We start from the raw sequence: 26503 nt of genomic DNA on the forward strand, positions 1-26503 counted from the left end.
AGTGTCTCATCTCCACGAGATAGATCTGAAGTACTTCACTGGTAGGATCTAAGCAGATATGCTGTGTCATTCTGAGGTCAGAACTACTGTTTATACCTTTCTTTAAATGCATAAACTGACTGTTTTTGTCCTGTGTTCTTACTCACTTACTCTGAGGGATGAATCCATTGAAATAGCTGAGGTGTGGCAGAGGTTCATGCAAGCAGCACAGGCTTGTATTGCTCCTGTTCATTAATGTACACACAATAGCCTCAGGTCTTCTACCCTGAATCTGTTTTCTAGTTATTGATTATTACAATGATGAATAATGAAATTTTTATGGATGTGATGCTTGTAGAGCACCTGGGAATATGGAGTCACTGCTCCTGCCTGTATCCCAAAGCAGCAGCTGATGGCCAGGGAAAGGTTTAACACTTCCACCTTGACTGAAGGAACAGTTTTGCACCATACAGCTCCATGGGACTGTGGAGTCTGTCTGGCTGATGAGGGGCAAGTCTCATGTATGGCTCTGCCAGCCAGGGGCGCTCAGATGTAATTGCTAAAACAAGTTATGGTCATTTCTATAAAAGAGCTGTTGGTGCTTAAATTAGACGCCAGACCAGCTAGCTTTGAGGGGAGATCTGTTACAGAGAACAGACAAGGCCAATTTTCCAACCACGTGTTTTAAAAAGGACATGACATTTTCTTCTGAAGTGGATCACTGGTTAGTTTATTTCTGTTGCAACAAGGAATTTTCTGAGACTAAATCCTGACTTCCTTGGACTGAATATGACCATAGATAAGGTACAGTTTTAAATGCTAGAACAGAGCAAACTGATAACAAAGTTCACTTGTTGGAATATTCCTTGCATGGTCTGTGCTTCTCTGCTCCTTACAGAATGGGCAGTTTGGCCTGACAATGAAGTAGAAATTTATGTTTCATACCACATTACAACACAAGCTATCAGGCTGACAAAAGTTTAACTATTTAAACATAAGAAAAATCAACAAAATCAATTCCGTGGGATATACAGTTATTAACTATTAACAAGGACACATATACAGTCTCAAAATAATGTACCATCTGACTCATCTTTCAAACAGAAGTTATTTAATGGGATCAATAATTTCCCCACTCAAGAGCTTTCATGAATTCCTCTTCGGTAAAAGAAAGCATCCTGGCAGCTTCAATGTGCATCTAAAAAAAAAAAAAGTGAGTAGAATGTAAAATAGTGTGAATGACCAATACAAAATCCTGGCTAACTGGGATATTTTATGGGTTTTAATAAAGCAATTAATAATTAATAATTAATTAATTAATTAAGAAATTCTTGAAAATCTGACAACTCTTGTGACTTCTGAAGAACACATGTAAGAAAACTTGGTCCATGTTCTTTCAAGCTGATCAATATACAATTTAACATTAAAGCTATTACAAAGCAAATCTCATCCTACTCCTGATCTTTAATGTCTTTGGGGAATATTTTCCCTCTATCATTCTTCAGTCTCTGTGCATCTGAAGCTGCCACACAAATATTACACAAATAGCCTAAAAATCAGGTTTTTCTAATTCATTCAACAAAAGGCCTGTTTGAAGCAGACTTGAATCTTTCCACTGATTGTGAGTACTGAGCACATGTGAGCTTCAGCTGCCCTTCCCCAGTGCCTTCTGCCAGAATCTGCAAGGGGCAGCGTTAGCCCCAGTCTCTTCAGAAAGGACAACTCACAGCATCCTTCTTCTGTGAGTAACACTTTTTGTAAGGAAAGGTAAGTGGCTTTCTCTCCTATCTGCAGTTCTCATACAGCATTTGTAATTGCCTAAAAATGTATTTAATGCAGTTTGTGTCATCTGTCTGAGACCATGGGTTTGGTTCCCAGTCAAACAGAAATACTGCTATGTGACAGCCATTTCAGTGAATTCATGTTCCAGAGGACAACGAGCTACCTCATCTGGAAGAACATATTTTGAGTGAATGCTGAGTAGTTTTCATTCTCAAAATAAAACCACAGAGCTAGAAGGGCCAGCCAAAGATTAAGTTAGCACAGTTGGTGTTAGGTGAATCCCCAGGATCTCCTCTGCATCCTGTTACTGCCAGAAAAATTCTCTTGCACTGGAAATACGTAAGCAGCCCCACTTTCTCTTTTCCACTTACCTGTCCTCCTTTGCCCTGTGTTGGGGAGGTATTCCACATTCAAGAGTGTAGTTTCATATTGCAATTCCCAGTTCTTAGCATCAAGGTGCAAAACACACACACTTAACTTGCCACTACATACAGAACTATTCTTCCTCTTGGGGCTCAACAGCTTCAGAAGTGTTTACTAAATGTCTGGGGATCACTGAGTACTCAAAGGGTAAATAAAATGTTCCACTTTCTTATCTCTAAGGCTGGCACTTCTTAAAGGGGGTTCTGCTCAACAAGCCACCGTACATTGCTGGCTTTAGCTGTCTTACAGCTTTGGTTTGAGGGTGCAAGAAGTGCACTGACTCTATCCCAAAATGAATCCCAGGAGATTCTGCAGAGTAAGCAATTGGAGGTGACCCACTCTGTGCTGTTAAGGTCCTGTGCAGCCCATAGCTCTACATGTCTCATGCAGCCTCAGAAGGAGAACTGATGGAAATGACTGCACACATCCCAAGTATTTTAAGAGAGAAGTGTGATTGAACTAGTAAGTGGAAAATAATTAGATTTGGGAAATATCTCTTAGCATACATTCTTCTCATTTTAATTTCCTTCCATGTAAACTCACAGTTTTCAGGATTACTTTACTGGACAGTAGATGCATTTAGCTAGAGGTTGTTAACTGAAATATACCCATAGTCTGCTCCTTACCTTTTGTCTCTTCAAAATATCAATTAATTTTAACTGCTTTTTAAAACCTGTAATTAGCTCTCCTTTTTGTTTCTGCAGTTTCTTGTTTTCTGCTTTTAACTCTTCGATCATTTTGAGTTCTTGATTAGCTACATCCTACCAAGGGAAGAGAAGGAGAAATTATGAAAATGGTGCTTTAACTAATGAAACCTGGCATTACATAAGAAAATGACAAACAGTAGCCACACATGACACTTCTGAAAAGAAATGGGATTAATCAAAATACTACCACATTAAAGCTTAAAAAAGAAAATAAAATCTTGGCAATAAGAGCCATGGTTTGCCTTTGTATGTGTTAGGTGTGTGTGTGAACTTCTCCCTCTTTCTAAACATATCTCATTTTCACAGAAATGAGGGAAATCAGAAAGGCTTTAACTTCATACTGTACATTTCTTCCTCCTGCAGAGGTTGCACTAGTGTCCTCTAAGATAACTTATTGAGGCCTTTTGTGACTTGCTCCAAGTTAATTTTGGGGCTGCCTGTAAGAGATATGAAGCTTCCAAAGCCCATCAAGCTTTTTGTCTCATTCTAGCATTACTGAGTGATTACAGACTGGAAATTGCTTTCCTAAGCCATAGTACCTTGTTGCTTTGCTTCAGTTTATTCAGCTCCACTTTGTACTTCTCTACTTCTTCCAAGGCCCTGTTTAAACGAACCTCTGTTGCACTCTGAGTGGCTGCAGCCTGCTTTTGGGCACGCTTTACACTCTCCAATTCCTATTGAAGAAGCAAAGGACAAACCAAGAAAAACATCATGAATAATGGTGTTCTATGAACCCTGTATCAACAACACACAAAAAGGCTCACCCTTGAAAGCTGAAGAGTCTGTGAACTTGTTTGGCCTGTAACAGAATCTCTCTCAAAGACAATTCTACCATTAAAACAACCCCTTTTCCTTTGAAATCTTGAAAAAGGATCTTTCTCATCTTTATTTTTTTTAAGCTTCTCTTGGGGTAAATTGTGAAGCTGATCATATAAGATTGAAAAACCTGGTATGATCAGTCAGAAAAAGAGAAAAAATATCACTGTGTCCACTCTGTGTCAGATTTTGGAATGGTGGCTGGTGTTCCCAGCTGCTTCTTCCCACCTGCTCCTTTCACCTCTTTGCCCCAGAGATTACTACATGCAATTACCACCAAGAAGTGAAAGCAGCCTGCTGCAGATGGCTGAGGGTAGTAACTATTTCATCTGGCATAAAATAGTTCATCAAGTGTTATGGCACCAATCAAAGCAGTTGTCTCGACTCTGCTGACAGGATTTCATAGTGCTGTAAGTGGGGAAATGAGAGAAAGAAACCAACTTGAGGAGCAGAATAATGAGACTAAAGATCAGGCAATATAGATAACATACAGCGTAAAAGAAATAAACAACTCTGGCAGAAAGAGCACATCTTGTGTTTTATGAAAAAGAAATAGAGTCTTTCTTTAAAATATCAAATTTTTAGTAGTGGGCACAGGAAGTTTCTTTTAACCAAATCAAGGGATAATGAGGGGGCCCTCAGACTGCCTCATTTCTAAGCAACTGTTCTATTTTCTCAATTCTACACCTGTTCTGTGGTGGTTACTCAAGACTTCCACATCATTTATCCAAGAAATACATACTAACTGACCTCTTTGTCTGGTATCAAGATGATGGAGTTGTGAATGAAGTCTATTACATCCTTTGTGCTATATATTTTATTCTGCATTAATATGAAAAGCTTTGGAATAGTCTTTCAAGCATTTAATGACCAAAAAAAAAATAGTCTACGTGCAATGCAAATTACTTATCAGCTAATCAGATCATTTAATGAAAGAATTCTAAGAATTCTTTTAGGGATTTTTGACATTTGCTGTCACACATAATACCTTATTAAGGACTTTTTTTGCTAGCCATCTAGTGAGGGTATATTGTTAAATATATTAGACTCCAAGTTTTTAATCTTAAAAATGCCTGAAATAAATGTTTTATTTTGTAACTAGGCAAGGTTTCTGCCATTTCTTCAATACTTTAAGTCAAAGCTGGATTGGTTTTCTCATATAATATTTCTCTAAGAGTGGGGAGGATAAACTACTGTGTTTTAAAATTGCATCCCCTTTCAGTTTCTGGATTTTCCCCACTGTTCTGCCATGGTTGAGGCATTGAGTATCAGCAGGGGCTGTGATGGCCCACGAGTAACCCTCACCAGGCCTTCTGTCCTCCCAGCAGCAGTGCAGGCAGCACTGCTATCTTTAGGAAGCTCTGCAACACCTCCCCAAAAAACAGTTTTGAGAGAAGGTGTACTTAACATCAAGCCTTTCTTCAAAGCAAGTGATAACCCCCTGCAGAAAAGCTTAAAAAGAATAAGAGTACGACTTTGGTGTTTCCCAGACCACTGTGTAACATTAGAGCTTGGCTGAATAAGTGAGAGAGAACACAAAGAAAGGAATGTTCTTGTAGACCAGTGGTGAAAAAGAGGTGAGAGAGGTGATAGCATTTATGAGACCAACTAGACAGAAAAAAATTGGAATGCTGGAAAGAAAAAGATGGAAATTTCTGGGAGTATCAGAATTCAGTTACTGCCTTAGGTGGGTGCTGCAGCAGTAATGTTTACAGAGACTGAATAGCAAAAGAAGAAAATGTAAAAATAATGAAATAGTTCCCATGTTTCAGGTAAATCGTGAAAAGCAGGTGAGAACCTAGGCACATACAAAAAGTACCTCGGGGATTAATGAATTCAAAAAACTTGATCATCTAAGGAGTTTGGGGAAGTATGTATCACACCTTGAGTCTATCGTCATCTACATTGCAACAACAGAAAAAGCACAAAAAACCCCAAAATCAGAAATTACATTTGTGCTCTCAGCTATACAGAAAACTTTCTCTAGACTGAAAGAGTCATGAGAATTCAGGAGCACAGTAGCAGCATTTCAAGCCTGTGTTCACAGGAAATTGCTTTTAAACAAGTCTAGAATCGATCTACACTACATTAATGAAATAGGGTTGAATAATACTTCATATCTAAAAAATAGAGCAGTTTTTAGTCTTCTAAATCCACGGGAGATTTAGGCAGTTACTGCAAAATTATTTTTACATGCATGGTTTTTGCAGTTAGATAATTTAATATAGCAGAGAAAATGTGTAAAGTAATTTCTGAATTAGCAGAGAATCTTTCATTACATATACTAGCTTTTTTTGCTGTCTTAGTATTTTAAAGGATTACCACTATTTTTCATGACCAGGGCTAACTGGCAACCTTGACAAATTTTAGAAAACACCATCTATGAGGAACAATTGAAGCAACTGAGGATGGTAAACCCAAAGCAAAGACCAGTAAGGGAAGTGATCATATTCTGGCTACAGCACCTGTGCAGGGGAAGTGAATAAACCTTTCATCCCATTTCCTAAATACTTTCTAACTGTGACTGTGTGCAAGGAAGTGATGGAAATTCCTACTTCAGAAAGCTGTAAGTACAGGTTAAACAAACTTATGTCCCAGATGGTTTGAATATAATTTGTCCTGTCTTGCTTTAAGAGAAGGAACTAAATTACTGTAAATCTCTAGGCCCTATTGACTGTGAGCTGATGAGCAGCATAAACACTAGTACTGAATATTTTTCCTCACAGAATCACAGTCAGTTTAAGGGAATTTAAAGCCTCCAAGTATCTGCACAAAAACCCACAAAGACCATATTAGTTTTAAAATGCCAGAACTATGAAACATTAAGATACCAGCATGTCCACATAAATCCATACTATGATTTAATGGAAGTATGAGCCTTTGATGGGCTGAGCTGTGTTCTGTTTTCCCCAGTTTTTTAACTGAAGCATTCTCCTGGTTGTATTACAGGTACTACCCAACACTGTATGTATTCCATGGTTTTGAAATCAACCTCTCTAGCTCAGAGTAATTAAAGAAAAACACATGCTGCCCTTAAGATGAAGTTGCAAACAAAGCAAGCTGTGTCTGCAGCCATCTGCTGTGCTGGGCATGGCACCGCTGGGGGACAGCAGCCACGCTCACTTGGGCTCAGCCACACTGCAGGGCCTGCTTTTCCATTTGCAACAAGCACATCCCTTCCCTTACCTGCACAAGATATTATTATAAGCTGCAGGTGCTTTAAAAAAAATCACAAGGTTCTACAGCTTGCAATAGAATTTACAGAAGCAATTTCAAAAAAATTATAATTAAAACCCAAAAAATGGAATTTCCTTGTACTTTTCAGGATTAGTTTTTAAATTTGACAGCAGTTTCTGAAAAGGTAGTTTTGTGTCTTGTGGGTCTTTTACATAGGAATTTAATTTTAAAACACAGAAATATATGACTGTAAAAGCAGAAGAAAAAGTTAGCAAAATATATTATTTCTTCCTTAAAAAAAATAGGCCATTTAAAAATACAATTTATAAATTAACAGATATTGAAACATTAATGAGATCTTTGGACATGGCTCTATCACTCCATCAAGGAACAGAGGGTAATTTCATGTCGGTTTTTCCCTTTTTTGAGATAAATAAGAGTAATATCTGCAATACCTTTTCTAGTGCAGTGACCTCTTGTTGTAACCCTTCAGTTTTTTTGTTTGCTTCTTGTGACAACATTTTGTACTTCTCAATCTGAGACTGCTGCAGGCTGATTGTTCGTTGCAGTCTTGAGTTTTCTTCTTCAGTATCTTTGAGCCGAGTTCCTAAATTCTGATTTTCATCATCCTGTATGGCAGTAATTAGCAAAAAAAACCCAGCTAAATGATTGCAAGGAAGCAGGAGGGTAATGCAGTAATAATGTCTTGTAAATAAAAGGCTGTAAGAATATATGTGCTGTAGATTTAGGAATAGCAACAAGTCAGACTAAGAAAACAGAACACTATTTTACCAAGATAATACTTTAAAAACCAGTAACACTTTTCTCATTTAATATACTGCAGTCTTTTACTTGAAACTGTCTTGTAGCAGTATGTAAAATATTTCTCATAGCTCAAAGGTTTTGAAAATAATCAAAATGTTATAGAATTATATGAGTAACAGTGGTACATAGATATTTTGTGACATTTTTTGTGATAATAGCTAAATGCACATATTAGGAAAAATTATGGTAAAAAGAAGAGACTATAATTACTGATAAACCACTCCATTATGTTTCAGGAGATTATCTGGTTTTGACTTAAAAGCAAGCTAATGATCCAGGATACATCAGATATTCAAATTTAGGATTCTCTTAACACGAAGTGAGTCCCGTCTTAGATTCATGACCTACTGGCAATTACATCCCACATTAAGCATTATAATTCAAGGCATTTTTCTTTTATAACCTTTCAAACGTTGTAAGTGAATACTAATGTAGATTGTTTCAGAGACACATTATGCCCTGCTTTTCTTTAAGCAAAAGAAACCAAGGCTCATACAGAAATGGAATTTCTGTGAAAAAATCTCTCTCTGCTGCTCCCTCAGTCCCTTGGAATACCAGCTGCCCACCTGAGAAATCTCAATGCTTTATCCTAAGCCTCTCATGACTTCACGCACCTCAGAAACTCCCACCTCTTTAAATTTAAACAGATTTACTGCTTCCTTATAACAAGTGGACTGTGAATTGGAACCAAACCCAGAATCTATCTCAAGGCTTTGCCAAAATGAAATTTTTGTGACCTTCTGAATGTAATAGTTATTTTCACACCAGAGAAAACTAGAACCCAAAATGATAAATTTACATACAAAGTGCTAAGGGAGCAGGACTAGAAAAAGTACAAGGTTGTCTTCTGTCATCTGCTACAGTAACTGAATTCTGTCATGATTTTGGCATGGAATGATGAAATTCAATAGCTACTGACAAAATTATATTTGATTTGAAAATGACTTTAAAATCTAATGTACCAACTTTCTTCTGAGCACAGCATAGAAGTATTGAAATGCAGAAGCACCTGTGTTGATAAAAATAAAGTACAGATATAAAATATCAAAATCTAATTACTTCTAAAGATTTTGTTCATGTACTTATCTCAAAAAACCCGTTTACTATCATCCTGCTCCTTAACGCTAAATTAAAAGCTTGTAAGAAAACACTTAGGTGTTTTGCCATATGTTCTTAATGTCATCATCACTTCAGGGCCTGGGGAATAGGTGGAAAAAAGCATTCTGAAGTTAAGAGACCACAAATAAAAATAGTGCAGTTATGTAAAATAGAAAGTTAGTTCAAAAACCTTGATTACAAATACATGAATAAGAAGTGATCTCTCTGGCAGACAGATATGAACTATTTAAGTTTTTACAGTTCAAGAGCTGTTTGAGCATCACTTTAAAATATCCTGCCAGACAGTGCAGATCATAAAACTCACCTGTACATTCTAACAGTGAAGTATCAGTGTAGCCTCACAATGCCTTAAGTTCAGGCTGATCTGCCCAGGTATGTAATTCCAAATACTGTCCTCTGCATCAATTGTACTCTTGAGAACAGAGAAAGCCTAATTTCTGTTTTGATTACAATATTCCATTTAAAATGGAAGCTCTTTCCACACTTTGATCCGCTGATGACACCGAAAGCACCCGACTGTATTTCTCAAGATTTTCTATTTCTCAAGCTGCTCTATTTCTCATTCTACCCTAAACATCCATCTCATCCCAGCAGCCAGCTCTGGGCACCACTCCCCTTCTCTGTACTCCACCATCTGCATTTCACCACCACTGTTTCTCCTCTTTTTTCTCAGGCTCCACTCACCTTGCCAGCAGGAAGGAGTTGGTTTGAGACCTTGCAGAACCACTGTGGCCCTACAGCTGGGGCGTGTCTTTGTTCCCAGTGGTTCTCTCCTGCCCCAAATTATTTTCCATTAAGTGCATTTTGAAAGCTTTTAGCCCAAGATCACACTTATGCAGAAATCACCACCCCTAACTCTAAATCTATACAGTATTTTAAAAAAATAGAACATTAACTCTTAGTACTTGAAACAGAAAAGTTGAGAGAATTCTGTTTTGGGATTATTTGTTAAAGAGGAACCTATTCCATTTCTAGATTAAAAAATTAATCCCTTACCTTTTTCCTGCATTCAAACACTATATTTGCCAGGTCTTCCTGCATCACACGTAACTTTGCCTTAAGAAATCTGATTTGAGCTTCTGTGAACATAAAAAAATACATTTAATATACACAAGTCCTCATTATTCAATGCAGACAAGAACCAAAACTGATGCAAGAACTCACTTTCATCTTGTATTTAAAATCACATGACATTTTTTATCATTATTGCAGAGAAATAGGCAAACAAAAACTCAGATTTCTAAAAAAGTGTTTCTCATTCTTAGGCAAAGCTTTGTATAGATTTTTTCCTTTTAATGACTGAGCTTGACATCTTTAAATTGTAAAAGATTCATAATGCTCAACACTGAAACTTACTGAAAACTTGCATCATACCATGCTGTACATGGCAGCACTTCTTGAGTCTGAAGTCAACAAAACTGTATTGTAGGGCATGTCTGCATTGCAATCCAGGTGGAGCTGCAACTTCTCTAGTTACAGCCAAGGTAATTTTAAACTGTGCACAACAAGGAATTTGATGTAGGCTGCAAACCCCTCCGAACAGGTAAATATCCCTCCCACACAGTACTCTATGCTTTTTAAAAGTACACTGCTAACATTCTTCAACTAATAGTTTAAATTAAATCCATGCAATTACATTTTTTTTCCAAATGAAATTCTGTCTTGCTCTTGGACAGCTAAGGAATGGACTGGCATAACAAAACAAGCTGTGTGGGAACAGCCTGTTCTCATCCTTCCTATTCCCCAGATTATTCACAAGGAACTTCCTCTGGAAAGACTTCCTTTTGACAAGCATCAAGCATGAAAATAGTCTGAGAATCAAGCTGACTAACATAGGAATAACCATTACTCCCAGTAGTTACAAGAGGAAAAGAATAAAGTGAAGGAGAAGGACCTAGAGCTAAGAGTGGAGAAATGGATGGGCACATGTGTTCATTTGCTGCAACAGGAATTTGTTTCATTTCAGCCATCTTCCCTTATCAATTGCAGCTTAAGCTCCAACTCTGCAGAGACCAATCCTAAGTACAGTTTAGGAAAACACCATGAAAAAATAAGATACAGGCTGACTTTTATTCCTCCTTTTATATCCTTGCTAGCTTCTGGTAACTAGTGGCTGTCAAGATGGAGACCATAAAATGAAAACTTCTTGTTTAATCCCTTGCAGGTACTTCTATACTATTAAGTTATTTGATTTTCTTCATGAAACATATTGTAGTTTGGCATTTACCACGTCCTGTGGCAATGAGCTGGCATTTACCACGTCTCTTTATGTGAAAGAGAAACACTTTATGTAGCTTACTTTAAATCCAATTTAATGTGGCATTTACTTGTGTTTGCATTTGAGAAAGACAACTTTCATATTGCCTTTATTTTCAAACTGAAAATTCAAATTCAAGCTCTTTTACACTTCTCATTGCACTGTACACTCTGAACATGTGTTTTTGCTAGTTCTGCATCCTAGATTTGAGATGGGGTGGACAGAACTGTGCCATTCTTGAGATGGGGTAGCATTAATTACATAATAGTGTGATGGTAACAGCACAATATTCTGTTTTCTGCTATCTTCTGAAGGATTTCTAAAAATTCATTGCCTTTCCCACTGTGAACAGGCAGTAAGTTTATGCTTTTGGAGATTATTTAGTTATCACTAAATTAAGGTAAGTCCACCTCAGTAGTAGGTGTGACTGGCGTTGTGTAGTAGGTGGGATTGGAAAGCTGTGTTTTCTGTCAGTGTTACTCTGCACTCTTTTAACACAGAATATAAACTTGTGCTCCACCACCTCACTCAGTACTATGAGATTCTTTTGCAATACTTCATCAGTCTTAACTACCCTAAAATCATTGTTACATAGACAAATTTCTTTACCAGCTATCAATGTAAGATCCATGGCAGATTCCTCTAGGGCTACACCACTGCCTGTAAAAACTGGTTCTTTTAACCATTTTGTTTCCTCTTACTCAGCTATTAGTCCACAGACAGCTTCTGTCTTATTCAGCTGTGTGTCATTAAGAGCACTTAGCAGGTAAAGTATTTTATTCCTATGTGTGAGGGTATATTAGATAAACACAGAGCTTCATGTTCAGCCTTCTCCATGTCTGTGTGCTTCTGTCATTGTGGGTTACTGCAGAGTTGAATTATAACCCCACCCAAAACAGTCCCAGACTAAAATAATGTCTAAGCTACTGTGTTGGCAGCACTGTGGTAACCTGTGATCCTGAAATAAAGACAGGGAACCCAATTCCAGGAAGAGTGCTGCAAGAGGCTCAAGGAAAGGACAATACTATAGAAGCTTATCCGCGTATTGGCCTAAATAGCTGGGCACAAGCACACAGGCCTAAGGAATCCATTATGGAGATTCCCACTAAGCCCTCTCTGTAACAGGGCCTGCTTAATACCTGTGCCTGCTTCCTTGTGAACACCCTAACTGAGAGTCTGACACTGCTGGAATGCTCTGCAATAGCTTATTTACCACATTAAGGAGGCATTCAGAATGTTCCAAACAGTCAATATCAAATTCAAAATGCAAAAATCAATCCTGAGGATTTTTATTTCATCATTAAAGTTACAGAAACAATCCTCAGTACACCAATACATGCCCTTGGTCCCTGATTACAAGGCACCACTAATAACTCTTCTTGAGTTGCCTTGAATTGATTTGGTAGAAGTTTCCAATGCAAGCCAAAGCAATTTCTTTTTGGTTCAGGAAGAAAACTATAAAAAAGTTATCCGAGGATCTGTTATGGGAGACTTGGTAACAGAAGATGTGCATAGAATTACATGAGGTTAGAAACCAAGCTATTTCTGTGTTGGCATGCTTGTTGACATCAAGCTGTTAGATTAAAAGGAGAGGGCTCAGGCACTTCCAGCTACTGGGGTGAATCTCTGACTTCATGCTCATTTCAGCATTGTAAGGAACTACACAAACTCACTTTTATCACACCAAAGCCAAAAAGACAGATGTGTGTCACGCCTTTAGCCTTGCTGACAAATGCTGCAATCCCTTCCCTGTTCTGTTTCTAGGACAGACATAAACACACCATTTGCAGTGGGAAAATATCTGGAGGATTCTAATTCAAGCACTGTAGCTGAAACATTACCTTGTTTCAGCCACTTGCTGAGATCCACAGCACTGCTCTCAGGAAAGGCTTTTGCCTCCAAAGGCAGAGGCTGTGCAAAGACTGAAGCTCCTCTTTTTGGAAATACAAGCTTAGCATCCTGTACTTCTGTTTCCCCAGTGAAATGAATCAAATGTTATGCACTTATTCAATATATGTAACCATCCAAATACTTTCCTACAGAGGTGGAAAGGAAGATAAAAATTCACTTTTCCACATAATCAGAACTGATCTTTCTCTAGGCCCATGTAGAGAGGAAAAACCTTCTTTCCCTTTTCCTTTAGGTTAAGGGCTATAGAATGTTCCCTGTAATTTTTACAGAAACTCCTTTTTTTCTCTCCCCAGGAACACCCATTTCTAAGACTCATGAAACAAGAATAAATGTGCAAACCATGGAAGGAAACTTACCTGATCCCATCTCATTTCCAACCCTTGGAAAAATGTCATCATCTTGACAGTCTGGTAAGACTCCTTTCTTTAGTCTTTCTTCAACTTTGCTAATTGTTTTTGCTAAAGAAAAACCTGTGCAATCTTCCAGTACTGCAACACCATCAGCACTTTGTACTTCCACATTTCTTATTTTTGAACTAAAAAAAAATGAAAAACCTAGACTTTAAATTTATAATACATCATATTTTTGTCAAATATTTTTAGTATTTGCTATTTTTAAGAGTGTACAGTTATTTACCTGCATTTAATGCAATTTCATTACCTGCATTCATATGAAAGATGCATCAATGGCAATTTCTCATTTGCTTTCTGTAGGATACCTTTACCATATTCCATATAAATAATTACAAGACTTTACATACTATAATGTAGAAGGCAGAGAAACCACCACCATTTTCAACTGAGAAGATTCTGGCACGCTCTTCTCATCCAACAAATCCATAACTAAATCAGAGTAAAGCAAAGAGAGGAATGTTCTATTGGCTTTGGCTACTGTCCTAGGGTGATCCTCTATCCTCTGTTGTCAATTCTGCTCTTTCCACTCCCTGCCACATTATCTTGTAGAACTCTGTTGCACCTGGCTGTACTCTTACCTTATGACAATTTCTGCATCATTATTCAGCCTAGGAAACTTCACTGATCCTAGAAGCTGCATATCAACATTTTCATGAAAACAAAATGCAGGGTAACACATCACCCACACAGGGCATTCCTCAGCTTTCTCCTATAGAAAGGTGATCTCAGTTCTCACAGGATCTAAAGCTCCTAAATTCTTATTCCAACATATCCTCATTCCAGCCTCCAAACTCTTCCTAGCTCTTAACTTTCTCCCACAACTTTTGGGTTGCCCCACAGGCTCTGTATCAGCACAATTCCACTTCCAAACCTCATGAGGAGGTTCCAGCGTAACAAACTCCCCTGAAATGCCCAAGGGAGGTCTGAAGGGTCTCCCCAGGGATTTCCAGCTCCTGCAAGACAGCCTCAGCCTGTCAGTTCCATGTCCTGCCACCTTGCAGACCATTTTCATCTATTTTGGTATTATGCCATAATTCACGGCTGTTTTAATTTGCTCCCAGGTTCTTATGGATTTTTTGACTCTTCTCTTTGTCTAGCTCTCCATTCCTTGTTTTTACAGCCTTGATTTTGCTACCTGCACAGCTGAAGCTTCTCAGCTGGGAGCCCCAGGAGACTGTGTTGTATTACTAAGCCTCTTGTCCTGTGAGCCCAACATTCACTACAAGGCCTCACATTCCCCAGCACCATCTGATCACAAATCAGGCTGCAGCACCCAAGTGTGCTGGCCCAGGTTGCCTCAGGTGCTCTGTTCTTGCTCATTGGGCCTCCTTTCACTGAAGGAGTTTGACAGAATTCAGCTGTCACCCTTGAGAAGTGCTAAAGGAGAAAGCAACTGTTTCATTGCTGCAATATTAATCACATATGTTCACTGACAGTTTTTGGTGCAAGTAAACAGAGACAGCCACCTGGTGGAGCTGATTGAGGAAGTCTGATATATTTATTTGTATAAATATTAAAGCATACATCCATAAAATAACTTGATAGAGAAAAATAGCAACTAAAAGATTTCATGACAAACCAAATGAGATGTTTGATATACCTTGAAGTTGTTCTTTTTCCCTTACTTGCAGAGTATGGTCTGTTCTGAGCTGTGGGCACAGAAGGAAATTTCTTCTTGTTTTCTACCTAAAAGTTTTTTCAAAAATTAATGGGGTATTATTATTATTGAACTACTGGTTTTTTTCTATTTTTTTTCACATTTTTTCTTCTTCATATATCTATACTCAAGAAAGTTTTCAAAGAATGCTTTTCAAACTTTGCAAATGACTTCTCAATTTTATTTGCACTCATCTTTAGCTTGTAACTTTTATGTCTTTACGCCCTAACTATAATACCACCCAATAGTCATTGGCTCATGGGAGTTTTTCCACACATACTTTTAATAAATCTATGCACAAGCAAGGCTCTGAGCTTTTATCAAGGTATTAATTACTGGGCTGTCATCCTACCTTCAAAAATATGGTATTTTATGCATTATTTTAATCTTATAAAGTCCCCGTTGAAGGAAAATTTAACAATATTTCTGTTACTTTCACACAAATATTCTTAAAAAATTAGAGGGTTTTCTACTGTAGTCTGGTAAATAACTGCAGATGGTATTTTAGAAGCTTCAGCTCACCTCATAAAAGTTTCAATATAGTTGTAGTTAAGAGACTATTGAGATTGTTCTTAATCTCATTTTTCCATTGTATTTTCTAAATTCAGTTACTCTGACTACCTGTTTATTATCTAGACAGTTATTATTAGAAGACACTAGTACTGCCTGTTGTATTATACAGGTGAGGGAGGGAAGAGAGCAAGAAACTAATTATTTTCTAATATTTTTCATTTCGAACTCTTAATTTGATGTTCAAAACACTGAACATTTCTCTCAATGCTGATGAGAAAACAGAATACAAAAATTAAACATTGGGTAAGTCCACCTGATCACCAGTGGCACTGAGGAGCTCTGGTAACACTGTCCCTGTAGCAGTGCTCTGGGCATCACTTCCCTTTGGCTGGGCACCCATGTAAGTCCTCAGTGTAGCCTCAAAACCATGAACCATTACATTTTTGGAATTATAGAAAAGAAAACCATATACAGAAAAGAATTTAACCAGGATAGTTTTGGTACCTTTGCAAGCGAGTGTGTAAGAGATGAAACTTCAGGACAGAGTGGATCTCTGCAATTAAAAAAAGAAAAGTAAAAATTCACTGATCTATAATTATGTCAACACTTTGCAGTTAAAATACAGCCCCCCTGTCAGAATCAGAAGAGTAACATTTTATAGATCTAGAATAAACAATACAGCTAAGGTGGGAACATATGCTGAGTTCAAGCATAAATTCAGTCTCATCCACGGTCTGTCCAGTCTACCTCATTTGCAACCCAAACCACCTGGTGAGTGTGGTGTCTCATACAACAGTACTCATGTACCAGAATCCTGATCTTGTCTCTTGGAATTCAGGCTGCTGGCTTGTTAGATAATGATTCCCTGTAGCAGGGAGTACTCAGCCAAGAAGCAGAGTTACAGCTTCCCCAGGACAATCTAGAACCAAAGACTGCCTGCAGCTCCCTGCGTAACACCTACATGAAATAAAACCCCTGAACTCATATAAACCAAGTGCAGATATAACCAGTGTCCTCTACATCCTCCACCTGTCCTAGCAGCATGAGACTGACTGTTCTCAGGTCAATTGACTGGGACTGTCAGAGGAATATGAAGTGCAGCAATTTATAAATTAAGCCTCATAGAATTTTCTCTGAAATAAGTATTATAAATATGGTATCTATTTTACAGACAGGGAATAAAACCAAGAATAATAAAAAAAGCAGCTTTCTTATCTGCTTATTTGGTTGAAAACTGTGCTTCTTAGTAACTGAATTTCAGGTTAAATGATTATTTTTCAAGTCTATTGAAATTAAGCAGAAAGTTTTAGCATGCTGTGTACTATTCAGGTCAAATTCCTTGTCAGATAGATATACAGATATGTAGATATGACTTGGCTTTCAAAATGAGTTATGATTGAATGTATATTATTGCAACAAAAGGCTATTTTTTAACTACCCTTTATAAAATTTTTACTTCAATTAAAATGCTGGCTTATAAAAGATTTTGAATAAAATTTAAATTTCTGGCTCATTAAGTCACTTAATTTTTTTGTCAGGCTGATTTGAGCAAATGTTTAGATCTTGCCTTTAAAAATTTCATAGATGTTCATCAACAAGAATTATCTGCACAAAGCTCCGTATTAATCCAAAGAACCCCAACAACGACCAAAAAAAAAAAAACCACAAAAAAACAACCTGGAGAAATCATCTGTGTGTGGCTGGCAACAGACTTCAAGAATAGGATGATTAGTTTTTGTCTATTTACCCCAGTTTCCCCAAGCTTCCTCCCTATTGGCTAGCTCTAGGAGCATGTAGAAGGTGAGGATTTGCTGCCACAGAAATAGCAGTTCTATGTTATTCTGAAATATATGAAAACGCAACACGCTCTATACTCAAGGAAACAAATATATCCTTTCCCTCAATAATCTGTTCCTACCGTATCTGTTGTCTTAGGGTCGCCTTAAAAAAAAAACAGAAAAAACACGAACAAAACAAAACAAAAAACCCAACCTCACTGTATCTCTCAAATTCTCCTAATGGTTCTTCCCTGCTGCCCGCCCCATTTTGCCAGCCCCCCATGCAGCCGCACGCTCGGTGAGAGGCAGCGCACACGCGCAGCCCCGGGCCGGGCACAGGCGCGGGCACAGCCCCGGGCGCGCAGCCGGGCACTGCCCCGGGCCGGGCACAGGCGCGGGCACAGCCCCGACCGCGCAGCCGGGCACTGCCCCGGGCCGGGCACAGGCGCTGCCCCGGGCCGGGCACAGGCGCAGCCCCGGGCCGGGCACAGCCCCGGGCCGGGCACAGACGCAGCCCCGGGCCGGGCAGTGCCCCGGGCCGGGCACGCGCAGCCCCGGGCCGGGCAGGCGCCGGGCACAGCCCCGGGCCGGGCACAGACGCAGCCCCGGGCCGGGCACAGGCGAGGCCGCCGCCGCTGCAGCCCCGACGGGCACCAGCGCTGCCCATGCGCGGCCCTGCCCAGCGCCGCCAGCCGGGCCCTGGCTGCAGAGGGAGCGTGTAAACAACAGCTCATTGCAGCGCGCTCTCAGCCGAGCTGCTTTGTTGCTAAGTAATTCAGATTTCCCTGCAGGCAATATGCTGCAAGTACTCCAGAACAGATTCATTTAAAATATACGTTGACTTGGAGGGTGACTTAAATATTTGTTGTCTTTTTTCTACTTTGCTTACTCATTTGTTTTTTCCTTTCAACTTATCATTTTCCCCCTTTCTTTGCTTCAGTTCCTCCCTTCTTTCCAGTTGATTTTCATTCTCCTTAATGGAATAAATAGAAATTTCAACGAGATAGTTCAGAAATATCTAAAATGCTTCTTTGATATTTAAGGCCTATCCGCTTGCACAATTTCGAAAGAAAAGAATTTTTAATTAAATATTAAATACTTTGAACTAATCTAATTGAATGGCCTCAATGTTCACTCATGGATAATCAGTGTGCCTAATTCCTAGCACACATTTCTAATTTTTTTTTCACTACAGCATAGGATTTCCAGTCTTCTCTCATGTAAATGTTTACCAGAACACTATGTTTACCGGATTGTGGTTGTTTTAAGGTGTTTTAATTTAGGTTGGTAATTGGTAGGTCAGCTGATACTCTGACATGCTAATTGCCCTTTTTGTTTATTTTTTTTTAAATTCTTCCAACACTTCAATTTATTTCTAATGTGTACCATCAAAGCTAATAATTCTCTTTGTGGGGCTGAATCTTCCAATCACATTACTTAATAAAGCAGCCCTAAAACTCAACTCCAGTTTGAAGTTCTTAAAAATTCTCTAATATTCAAAATCCATCTAACAGAACAAAAAACTAAAGTAAGATCCAGAATTTTTTTTTAAAGCATGATTATACTGAATGATAACACATTAAGTTTCTTGCCCCTTACTCCTTCAGCTATGGCTTTAAAATAGGTCAGAAATCAGTTTAATTGTAGTAGCAAATTTCTGCTGGTAGTTAAGCTTCTATCATAGAAGCTGCCTTGCTGTCACATCTTTTTGTGTACAGAAAACCCCTTTTACTTTCAGAAAAACTCCATGTCTTTGCTTCTATTCTACACATAAGTAACTATTTGATCATCTTTATCAGACCTTCATATACCCTATTTGAAAAGATTCCCAACTGCAGCTTAACATTTGAAGCATCATTTTGTGTGTTCTCGTATTTTTCTTATCCAGATTAGTGGCATCATAAATTTAGGGACCTACAGATCAGATCCTCGATAAACTGTGTATTAGTCTATCTTAAATTCACCCATTTCCCACACTCCCAACACACAAATCCTTGAACAACTAAGGCAATAATAATGCCCCGGAGTGACTAAGGGAATTCAGCCCTGTCCCCACTCGGGATCTGTGGGGTTTGGACACTCAGGCTGTGCTCATCCCGGCCAAAGACATGCAGGCCCCAGCACTGTAATAGAATCCACATTCCAGAGGGTGGCAGCTCAATGTTTGCCTGTCTCGGGCTTTGTGTTTGTTTTCATCAGGCATTTCCTGTCCCAGGAACATTTAGGCCAAGTAAAATGTGAACCGGTGTCTGTTCCCTCACTTTGTCAGCTCAACTGTTAAAAACCATCCACTGCCAAGTGCCTACTGCTTGGTATTGCAAAGAAACCCGTGACCTTACCTTGCTCTTTTACAAAGGTCAGCACTTCTTAATATCTTGGATAGAACATTCCAGCAAAATTAAGCCTTCCTTGAAATAACAAGGAATCACTTAGGATCACTTTTTTTTAATAATAGGAAAAAAAATTAAGACTCCACCATTGCAGTATGCAGCAAAGATAGATAAGGAGCATGATTAGGACACAAGGCATGCAGGATCAGTGTGAGGTTCCCACCAATTATACACAGCAGTTGTAAAGCACATACCTCTGTCTGTCATCTTCAGGTGACTTACTCTGTGCTGAAACTGGCTGAGAAAGTATCTTCTGTTGGCCTTTCTTCATTAAAAAAAAGAAAAAAAACAGTAGCTGATTTTGAGAGACTATAATCCATTAAAGATGAATCACCTATTTGTAAGTCACAAATCACAGTAACTACAGTCTACTATGGAAAAGAATGGAAACTATAGTCAGTCTGCTGTGGAAAAGAACTTTTGAAACACAGGAAAAGATGTCTAAAAATGAAAATGCCATCGCTGTTTTGTTGTTAAATGTATATCTGTGCAATCTGGCAGTGCCATGTGGTATATTAAGTACCCTAAGAATATTTCATCTTCTGCTATATTTAGAGAAGAAAAGAACAGTGGTTTTGTTGTTGCTGTTTTCTAAAGGAAAGAGACTAGATGCTATTTTGGCTGTTTCATCTGCTCCTGTTCAAATGCCAAGCATTTAGCCTCAGCTTGTCACTGCTCAAGAGAAGAATATGTTTTCACAGCCCATAAAATTGAAGTTTCAACAGTAGGAAAAGTGCATACAAGTACAGCTTTCCATAATACTTAGTAATTTGCTTTTTAAGCCTTGTTTATTTGAATGAGTGTACTTATAATGAATATTTCTAATATCCAGAACACCTTCTCCAAACTGTTTTGGGTATAAACCATACCTGCCCCGTTTCCTTTTTATTCATTTGTCCAACTTTCATATAAAGTGTTGACTTTATCTGGTTAAATAATAATACTGATAATGAACAGCAACTTTTTCTGTTTTGAGAAAACTTCCTTCTTACTAAGTTCATATTTTCTATTTGTGTTGCTTATTCTTTGGATCTCTTTCAGCTTGAACAATGTAGATCATATTTCACTAGGAGGTTACTGTAACATTATCTGGTTTTCAAATACTAATTTTTAGTATTTAAGGCATAAAACCACCTACAGATACTTTTCTTAAACAACTAAACAAGTTTTTAATGTGGTTTTAGGTATGTATCTGCACAAATGCTGTAGGCAGGTGTGTGAATACCTGCCTAATGAAATTACACAGAAACTATTTTTTAATGTATTTTTAATACAAGTTTACGACTTCGAAAATAAATAAATTAAAGCTTGCCTTGCATTTGAAAGCAACATGCTTTTAGTAGTCAAGGTCTATATTTCGAGTGCATGTGAATCCAGACTAAATTACATAACAGTCTGCTACTCACCATTAGTTCTTCAGCCTGACGCACCAGTATTTCTGTTTTGGCTTCTAATTCTGCATTCAGTCGCCTAAAAGAGTAAGAATTTTTTATCACTGAATTTTTGAAAAATTTAAAAGGAATAAATGTCAGCGTGACAGTATTTTTGCCTGAACTAAGTGAAATTTTAATGATTCCTACAAAGAAATGCTGAAATACACTTCAAGGTATTAAAAAAGTCATGTTTCAACAATTTCCTGTGTTTCGCCAAATGAATAGCAATAAAACACGTACACCCATTAAACAGCACAGTTTAGACTATAACTGTGAGAGGTGAAGGATATCTTTGGTTTTGAACATGCCATATCTTAAATACACATTGTCTTTATTTCCTAAAAGTTTTCCATGTTGAACACAGTCCTTCCTTTCAGTATACGCAGCAGCAGGGGTTGGGGAAGGACTCATGAAGGATGGCATTGTTTATCACGTATTTCGAGATGTGTTGCTGTATGGATGTGCAGGTTGTGGTACCGAGGCGTTCCTGTGTGTTCTCATACAGCCCCTGCTGCTGTGACTGCTGGAGTGTGAGATGTGGCTCTCTGTTCACCGGGGCTGGGAACTAACAGGTAACAGGGACAGGCCGTCCATTTAAAACCTTTACAGCTTTTAAGCTGTTTTTAACAGGCTTAAGCTTTTATACAGTCGTAATTTAGAACTAAAGTCAATGTTCAAAGTGCAGAAGGAGCTCATGTCCGGGCCTAGAGCCTGCCTGAGGCGCGGTGTCCAGGGGCGTGGGCGCTGTCCCGCGGCCCCGGGCGGTGCCATCCGCCCTCTGCGGGGACGGGGCCGCGGCACCCGGCTACAGGGGACGGGCTGTGCGCTGGTCCCACGGGGCAGGGCCTCCTTACTTGTACTGCTCTTCCTTGGCCAGCCATGCTCCGCTCAGCGCGCCGGGCCCCGCCAGCGCCTGGGGGCTGCCGGCCGCTCTCTGCACCTGCGGGGAGGATGCCATAGTGAGCGGGGCGGGCTCGGCACGGCCCCACTGCCCCGAGTCCGAGCCCAGCCAGAGCCGCCGCCTTACCCCGGGCAGGTCCCCGCCCCGCCGGGCCGCGCCGACCGCCGACATTTTGTCCGCGCCGAGGCCGCTGTGGCGTCGCCTTCGCCCGGGCAACCGGCGGCCGCCCGCCCTCGTTCCCACCCTCCCTCCTTCCCTCTCTCCTCCCCTCCGTCCGTGTCAGGGCCGCAGCGACAGCCGCGGGGAGAGGTCCGTGCGCAGGGACCAGCTGGCACGCGGCATGGCACTGGGCTGCCACGGGTTCAGGTGAGGGGCAGTTGAAAGGGTCTGAGGGGCCATTACCGGTGTTAGTGTAATAAATATTTACTGCAGCCCTTCTGACCTTGCTACACGTTGTCCTGCCAGTGTCCCTTCATTTCAGTGCGTTAAACTCCTGTTTGCGGCATGACAGTAACTGTGCCACTCTCCGTACAGCTCTTAGGTGCTGCTGTCCCTCTGCGTTTCCTATACACACATTTCTGTGATTGTCGCCTGGTTTAAGCCTTGTCCTCCGCCACTTGTTTGAATCCCTCCATTATTTTTGTCCCTCACCCCCACACAGTTTGATTTTGCTGTATTTCTCCTTCCAGCCCCCCATGAGCCTGTTGCCACTCTCATCTGTCACAAAGTCTGAGAGACACAGAACGGGTCAGGTTGGAAGGAATCATAGCAGGGTCATCTGGTCCACCCTCCAGCTCAATTAGGGTCATCCCTGAGCACATGGCACAGGATTGCATCCAGATGGTTCTGGAATATCTCCAGGAGGGAGACTCCACGCCCTCTCTGGGCAGCCGGTTCCAGTGCTCACAGCCTGTTCTAGTGCTCACAGTGGGTTCCAGTGCTCACAGCCTGTTCCAGTGCTCACTCCCTGCACAGTAAAGAAGTTCTTCCTCAGTTCAGCAGGAACTTTCTGTGCCTCAGTTTCTGCCCATTGCCTCGAGTCCCATTGCTCAGCGTCACCAAGTAGATTGCAGATTACTTGCCCACTTCCCTGCTCATTCACTCCAATCTCCTTTCCTGACTTCTAGCAGATTGTGCCTCTGCATGTGACAGCAGCCCAACTGTCCTGCACCAGGTATCTACAGAGCAAGAATAATGTGGGTCTATACTGAGTTATGTGGGCTGTATATGATTTTAATTAAGAGATTTGCACAAGGGAAATCAGAAGGGCTTTGCTGGCTGGAAGTAGAAGGCCTGTGCTGAAGGATTTCTGCGTAAGTGTTATTTGCGAAGCAGAAGAAATACTTGAAGATTTTGAGCATTGAGACAGGCAATGTAATGGGATAAATAAGGTGAAATGAAAGACAGGACAACTGTGATTAGTGAAAGGCAAAAAATAGAAATATCAATATAGAAAATTAAAGTGTTTAGCACTAATGTTGATTCAAAAGTATTGGCACACAGAGGGAAAAGAGTGAGCCTATGAAAAATGTTATGGAGACTGAAAAAAAAATCCATCAAGAAGTCAATCCATTTCCATAATTTTTATGTTTTTACTAGTAAGAATAGCAAGGGGTTAATGGTGGCATTAAAACAAAAAACCAAACAAAAACAAAAAACCAAACCAGAATTTGACTCCATCTTTTGTGCTTTTGGTTTGGAAAAACTAAAAGGGTGAGGTCAATAGTAGAGATCTAACCTCCATGGGAAAAAGACAGATTTTGTTAAGAAATAAATTACTGATTCTATGAGACATTAACACATCATAACCAAAGTCATGTTTTAGAAATATCTCTAGTGACACCCTGGGTGATTTGAAGAGAAACAGGGAAACTAGAGAAGGAAACAAAGGTTCATGGATGAAAGCTAAGAGGAGAAATATGCTCTTTCCAAACAGGAACTTTTTTTCCCCAAAAGTATTATTTCTTTTTGCAGAACTAAAATATCATCTTATTAATACTTTTACTTGTTTTAAAGTTCTTGTACAAAGTAGCTATAAGAGCGTAACACCTTAAAATGCCAAAAGTATTATCTAGAAGATCTCTGCTAGTTAGATACTGAGGCAACAAAATCACTGGTTGAGATTAGAGAGATTAGAGCAACTGGTTTTCTAGCCAGCTTTTAGCTAAGACTTAATAAACAAAAGAGGGGTAATTTATTATATCATAAATTTTTAAATATGTTAACAAACACAGCAACACACGGTTATTTTTGTTTAAAACCCCCTGGGATTAATAGCATACATACATACTAGGATTGCAAATTTGCACAATATTTCTAAGATCCACAGCATGATTTATTTAATATGATTTATTTTTTGAAATATTATTTCAATTGGATTTAAACTGCAGCTACCTATATTTGAAGTAATATGAAAAGATCAGTATATTTGGAAAAGTATTTCTTATTGAACTTTAAAGTATTTCTCCAGAGATGTCGAAAACAAAATTAGAAAAAATAAGAGATCTTCTTACGTTCTTGATCCCTTACTCCACTAAGGTTTTATCACTTTGAAGTTGACCTGATGTGACCTTAACAGTTGTGGTTAATTCTCTAATACATAGTTGGTAACTGGGTAGAGAATAGGCTTATATTGGAGACCCCAACCAATAGCGAGATACATAAGGAAATAGGAAAATTTATCTCAGTATTTATCTGGGGGAAAAAAGGCATTTGAAAGCATAACATTGGTATATGGTATAAGATTTAGCCAACAATGTTTGTTAGCAAATTCCCATTTTCCATTTAATCCTTTTTTAAGGGTTGACGCGAACATAGTGTCTGTAAAATAAAAATGTTTTTGTCATTTTGAGGTGGACCGTACAGCAGGTTAGAGACAGGTTTTAACCAGAGTGATCTTTGTGATCATAATGATCTGTACTTGGCACCTCTTTCTAGGGACCTCTGTGATTAGAACAGTTCATCATCATTCTATTTTTTTCTAGTGTTTCACCTTTTGTTTTCTGAGGAGTATAAGATCACAAAATTAAATTACTGCAACAGAAATGTTAAATTCAAAATGAAGTTGTTGACTGTGTTGCCTTTGGTTTTCTTCTAGCAAAGGAGGAGATAGGTGAGAGAACAGAAGAGCTCCATCAGTGTGGCTGTTAGGGGTGGTTTGGGATAGAAGGGTGTGTGTAGCTGCTGGGATGTTAAAACAGCTTACTGCAGAAGACTGCTGAGGATCAATATACAGTGTTTACTTTTGATTAAACTGAAGCCCATGCATTATTTCGTTGTTACCCATGGCCCTCTTCCTTCTACAGGCACAAATTTTGTAATCTCTCTTTCATCCTTCAATAAAAATATAAAAGCATGAGGCTTTTATATGAGCCTAATATCTTCATGCTTTTAGACACAATTTTTGTTCATAATGTCCTCTTATTTGCTTAAAGATTCATTATTGAATTTTCCTCTCTCTTCATAAAAACTGTGATGTTTAGTAGAGACCTAGAAAATTTTCGACAGGAAAGGACAGGATTTCACTGTATATCACATTACTTGTCAGAAACAGGAACAGTAGTGGTTTGGCACAATGCTTTCTTCCATAAAAATTACTACAAATGTATCAGGCCAAAGAGATAACAGCTGATACGCTGGCTCAAGCTTTTTGGTTTTGTGGGATTTTTTTATTTTAAGGCCCATTGTAAACAAATAAATAGCACATATAGATGCCACAAATGCTTACAATTGTTAGACCAAGAGTTATGTTAAGGGCTGTATATCGTCTTTGGTATGTGATAGAGCTAGATTGGATTAACCTGCTGTCACTACAGACCTCTCATTTATACATCTGTTGATTGCTCTAGAAGAAAAGGTCTTGCAGCTGTCTGCTGGACCTCCATCCTAGGAAAGAGGGATGCTTCCCCAAGGCAGGATGACTCAAAATGTTCATGCTTCCATGCCAGCAAGTTTGTTTGCCCCATTTTTAGTGTTTCCATTGCCCTGCTGTGGGTCTGGCAGCCCCAGAGGGGAGGTTTCCCACAGCACATTTCCTCTCTCAGGCCTGGCCATGGTGCTGCCCTCAAAGCAGCCCTGTTACAGGCACAGGCCTCCAGAGCAGAGCACTGCAGCCTCGCAGGGCTGTGTGCTGCCAAGGGGCTTCTCCAGTGCATCTCTGTCATGGGGCTGCTCCACTGCATCGCTGCCACGGGGCTCCAGAGCAGAGCACTGCAGCCCCGCAGGGCTGTGTGCTGCCATGGGGCTGCTCCAGTGCATCTCTGCCAGGTCTCTGCTCGAACGAGCTGCTCTTACAGCATCGTCCTCCCAGCAGGGCGTGCACTGGAAGCCTCCCGCTGCACAAACCCCGGGCATGCTCAGCCAGCCACAAGGAAGGGAACAGGAGACAGGCTGAGTGCAGCACTCACTCACGAAGGCAAATCA

At 39.6% G+C, this 26503-nt stretch overlaps 1 protein-coding gene across 1 annotated transcript; it reads right to left on the reverse strand.

Moving 5' to 3' along the window:
* Positions 1-631: 631 nt before the first annotated feature.
* On the reverse strand, positions 632-22252 carry TEX9 (testis expressed 9). Its single transcript, XM_030955634.1, has 12 exons — positions 22208-22252; positions 22035-22120; positions 21154-21217; positions 19942-20012; positions 16084-16132; positions 15010-15095; positions 13353-13531; positions 9825-9907; positions 7340-7513; positions 3431-3565; positions 2811-2945; positions 632-1177 (listed from the first exon to the last, which is right to left on the reverse strand). Exons 1-12 carry the CDS (start codon positions 22250-22252, stop codon positions 1100-1102), a joined length of 1185 nt encoding a protein of 394 aa, XP_030811494.1. The 3' UTR covers positions 632-1099.
* Between the last annotated feature and the right edge of the window lie 4251 nt (positions 22253-26503).

This window comes from Camarhynchus parvulus, chromosome 10 (assembly GCF_901933205.1).
Source record: "Camarhynchus parvulus chromosome 10, STF_HiC, whole genome shotgun sequence".
In the NCBI taxonomy this organism is placed as follows: Eukaryota; Metazoa; Chordata; class Aves; order Passeriformes; family Thraupidae; genus Camarhynchus; species Camarhynchus parvulus.

What these genes read in the sequence shown, in the direction of transcription:
- TEX9 (XM_030955634.1), bottom strand. Translation starts at nt 22,252, where the DNA reads ATGTCGGCGGTCGGCGCGGCCCGGCGGGGCGGGGACCTGCCCGGG. An exon ending in TTACACACTCGCTTGCAAAG is followed by an intron (nt 15,096 to 16,083) that starts GTACCAAAACTA and finishes AAAAACTTTTAG; the next exon opens with GTAGAAAACAAGAAGAAATT. An exon ending in GGAAAAAGAACAACTTCAAG is followed by an intron (nt 13,532 to 15,009) that starts GTATATCAAACA and finishes ATTTTTTTTTAG; the next exon opens with TTCAAAAATAAGAAATGTGG.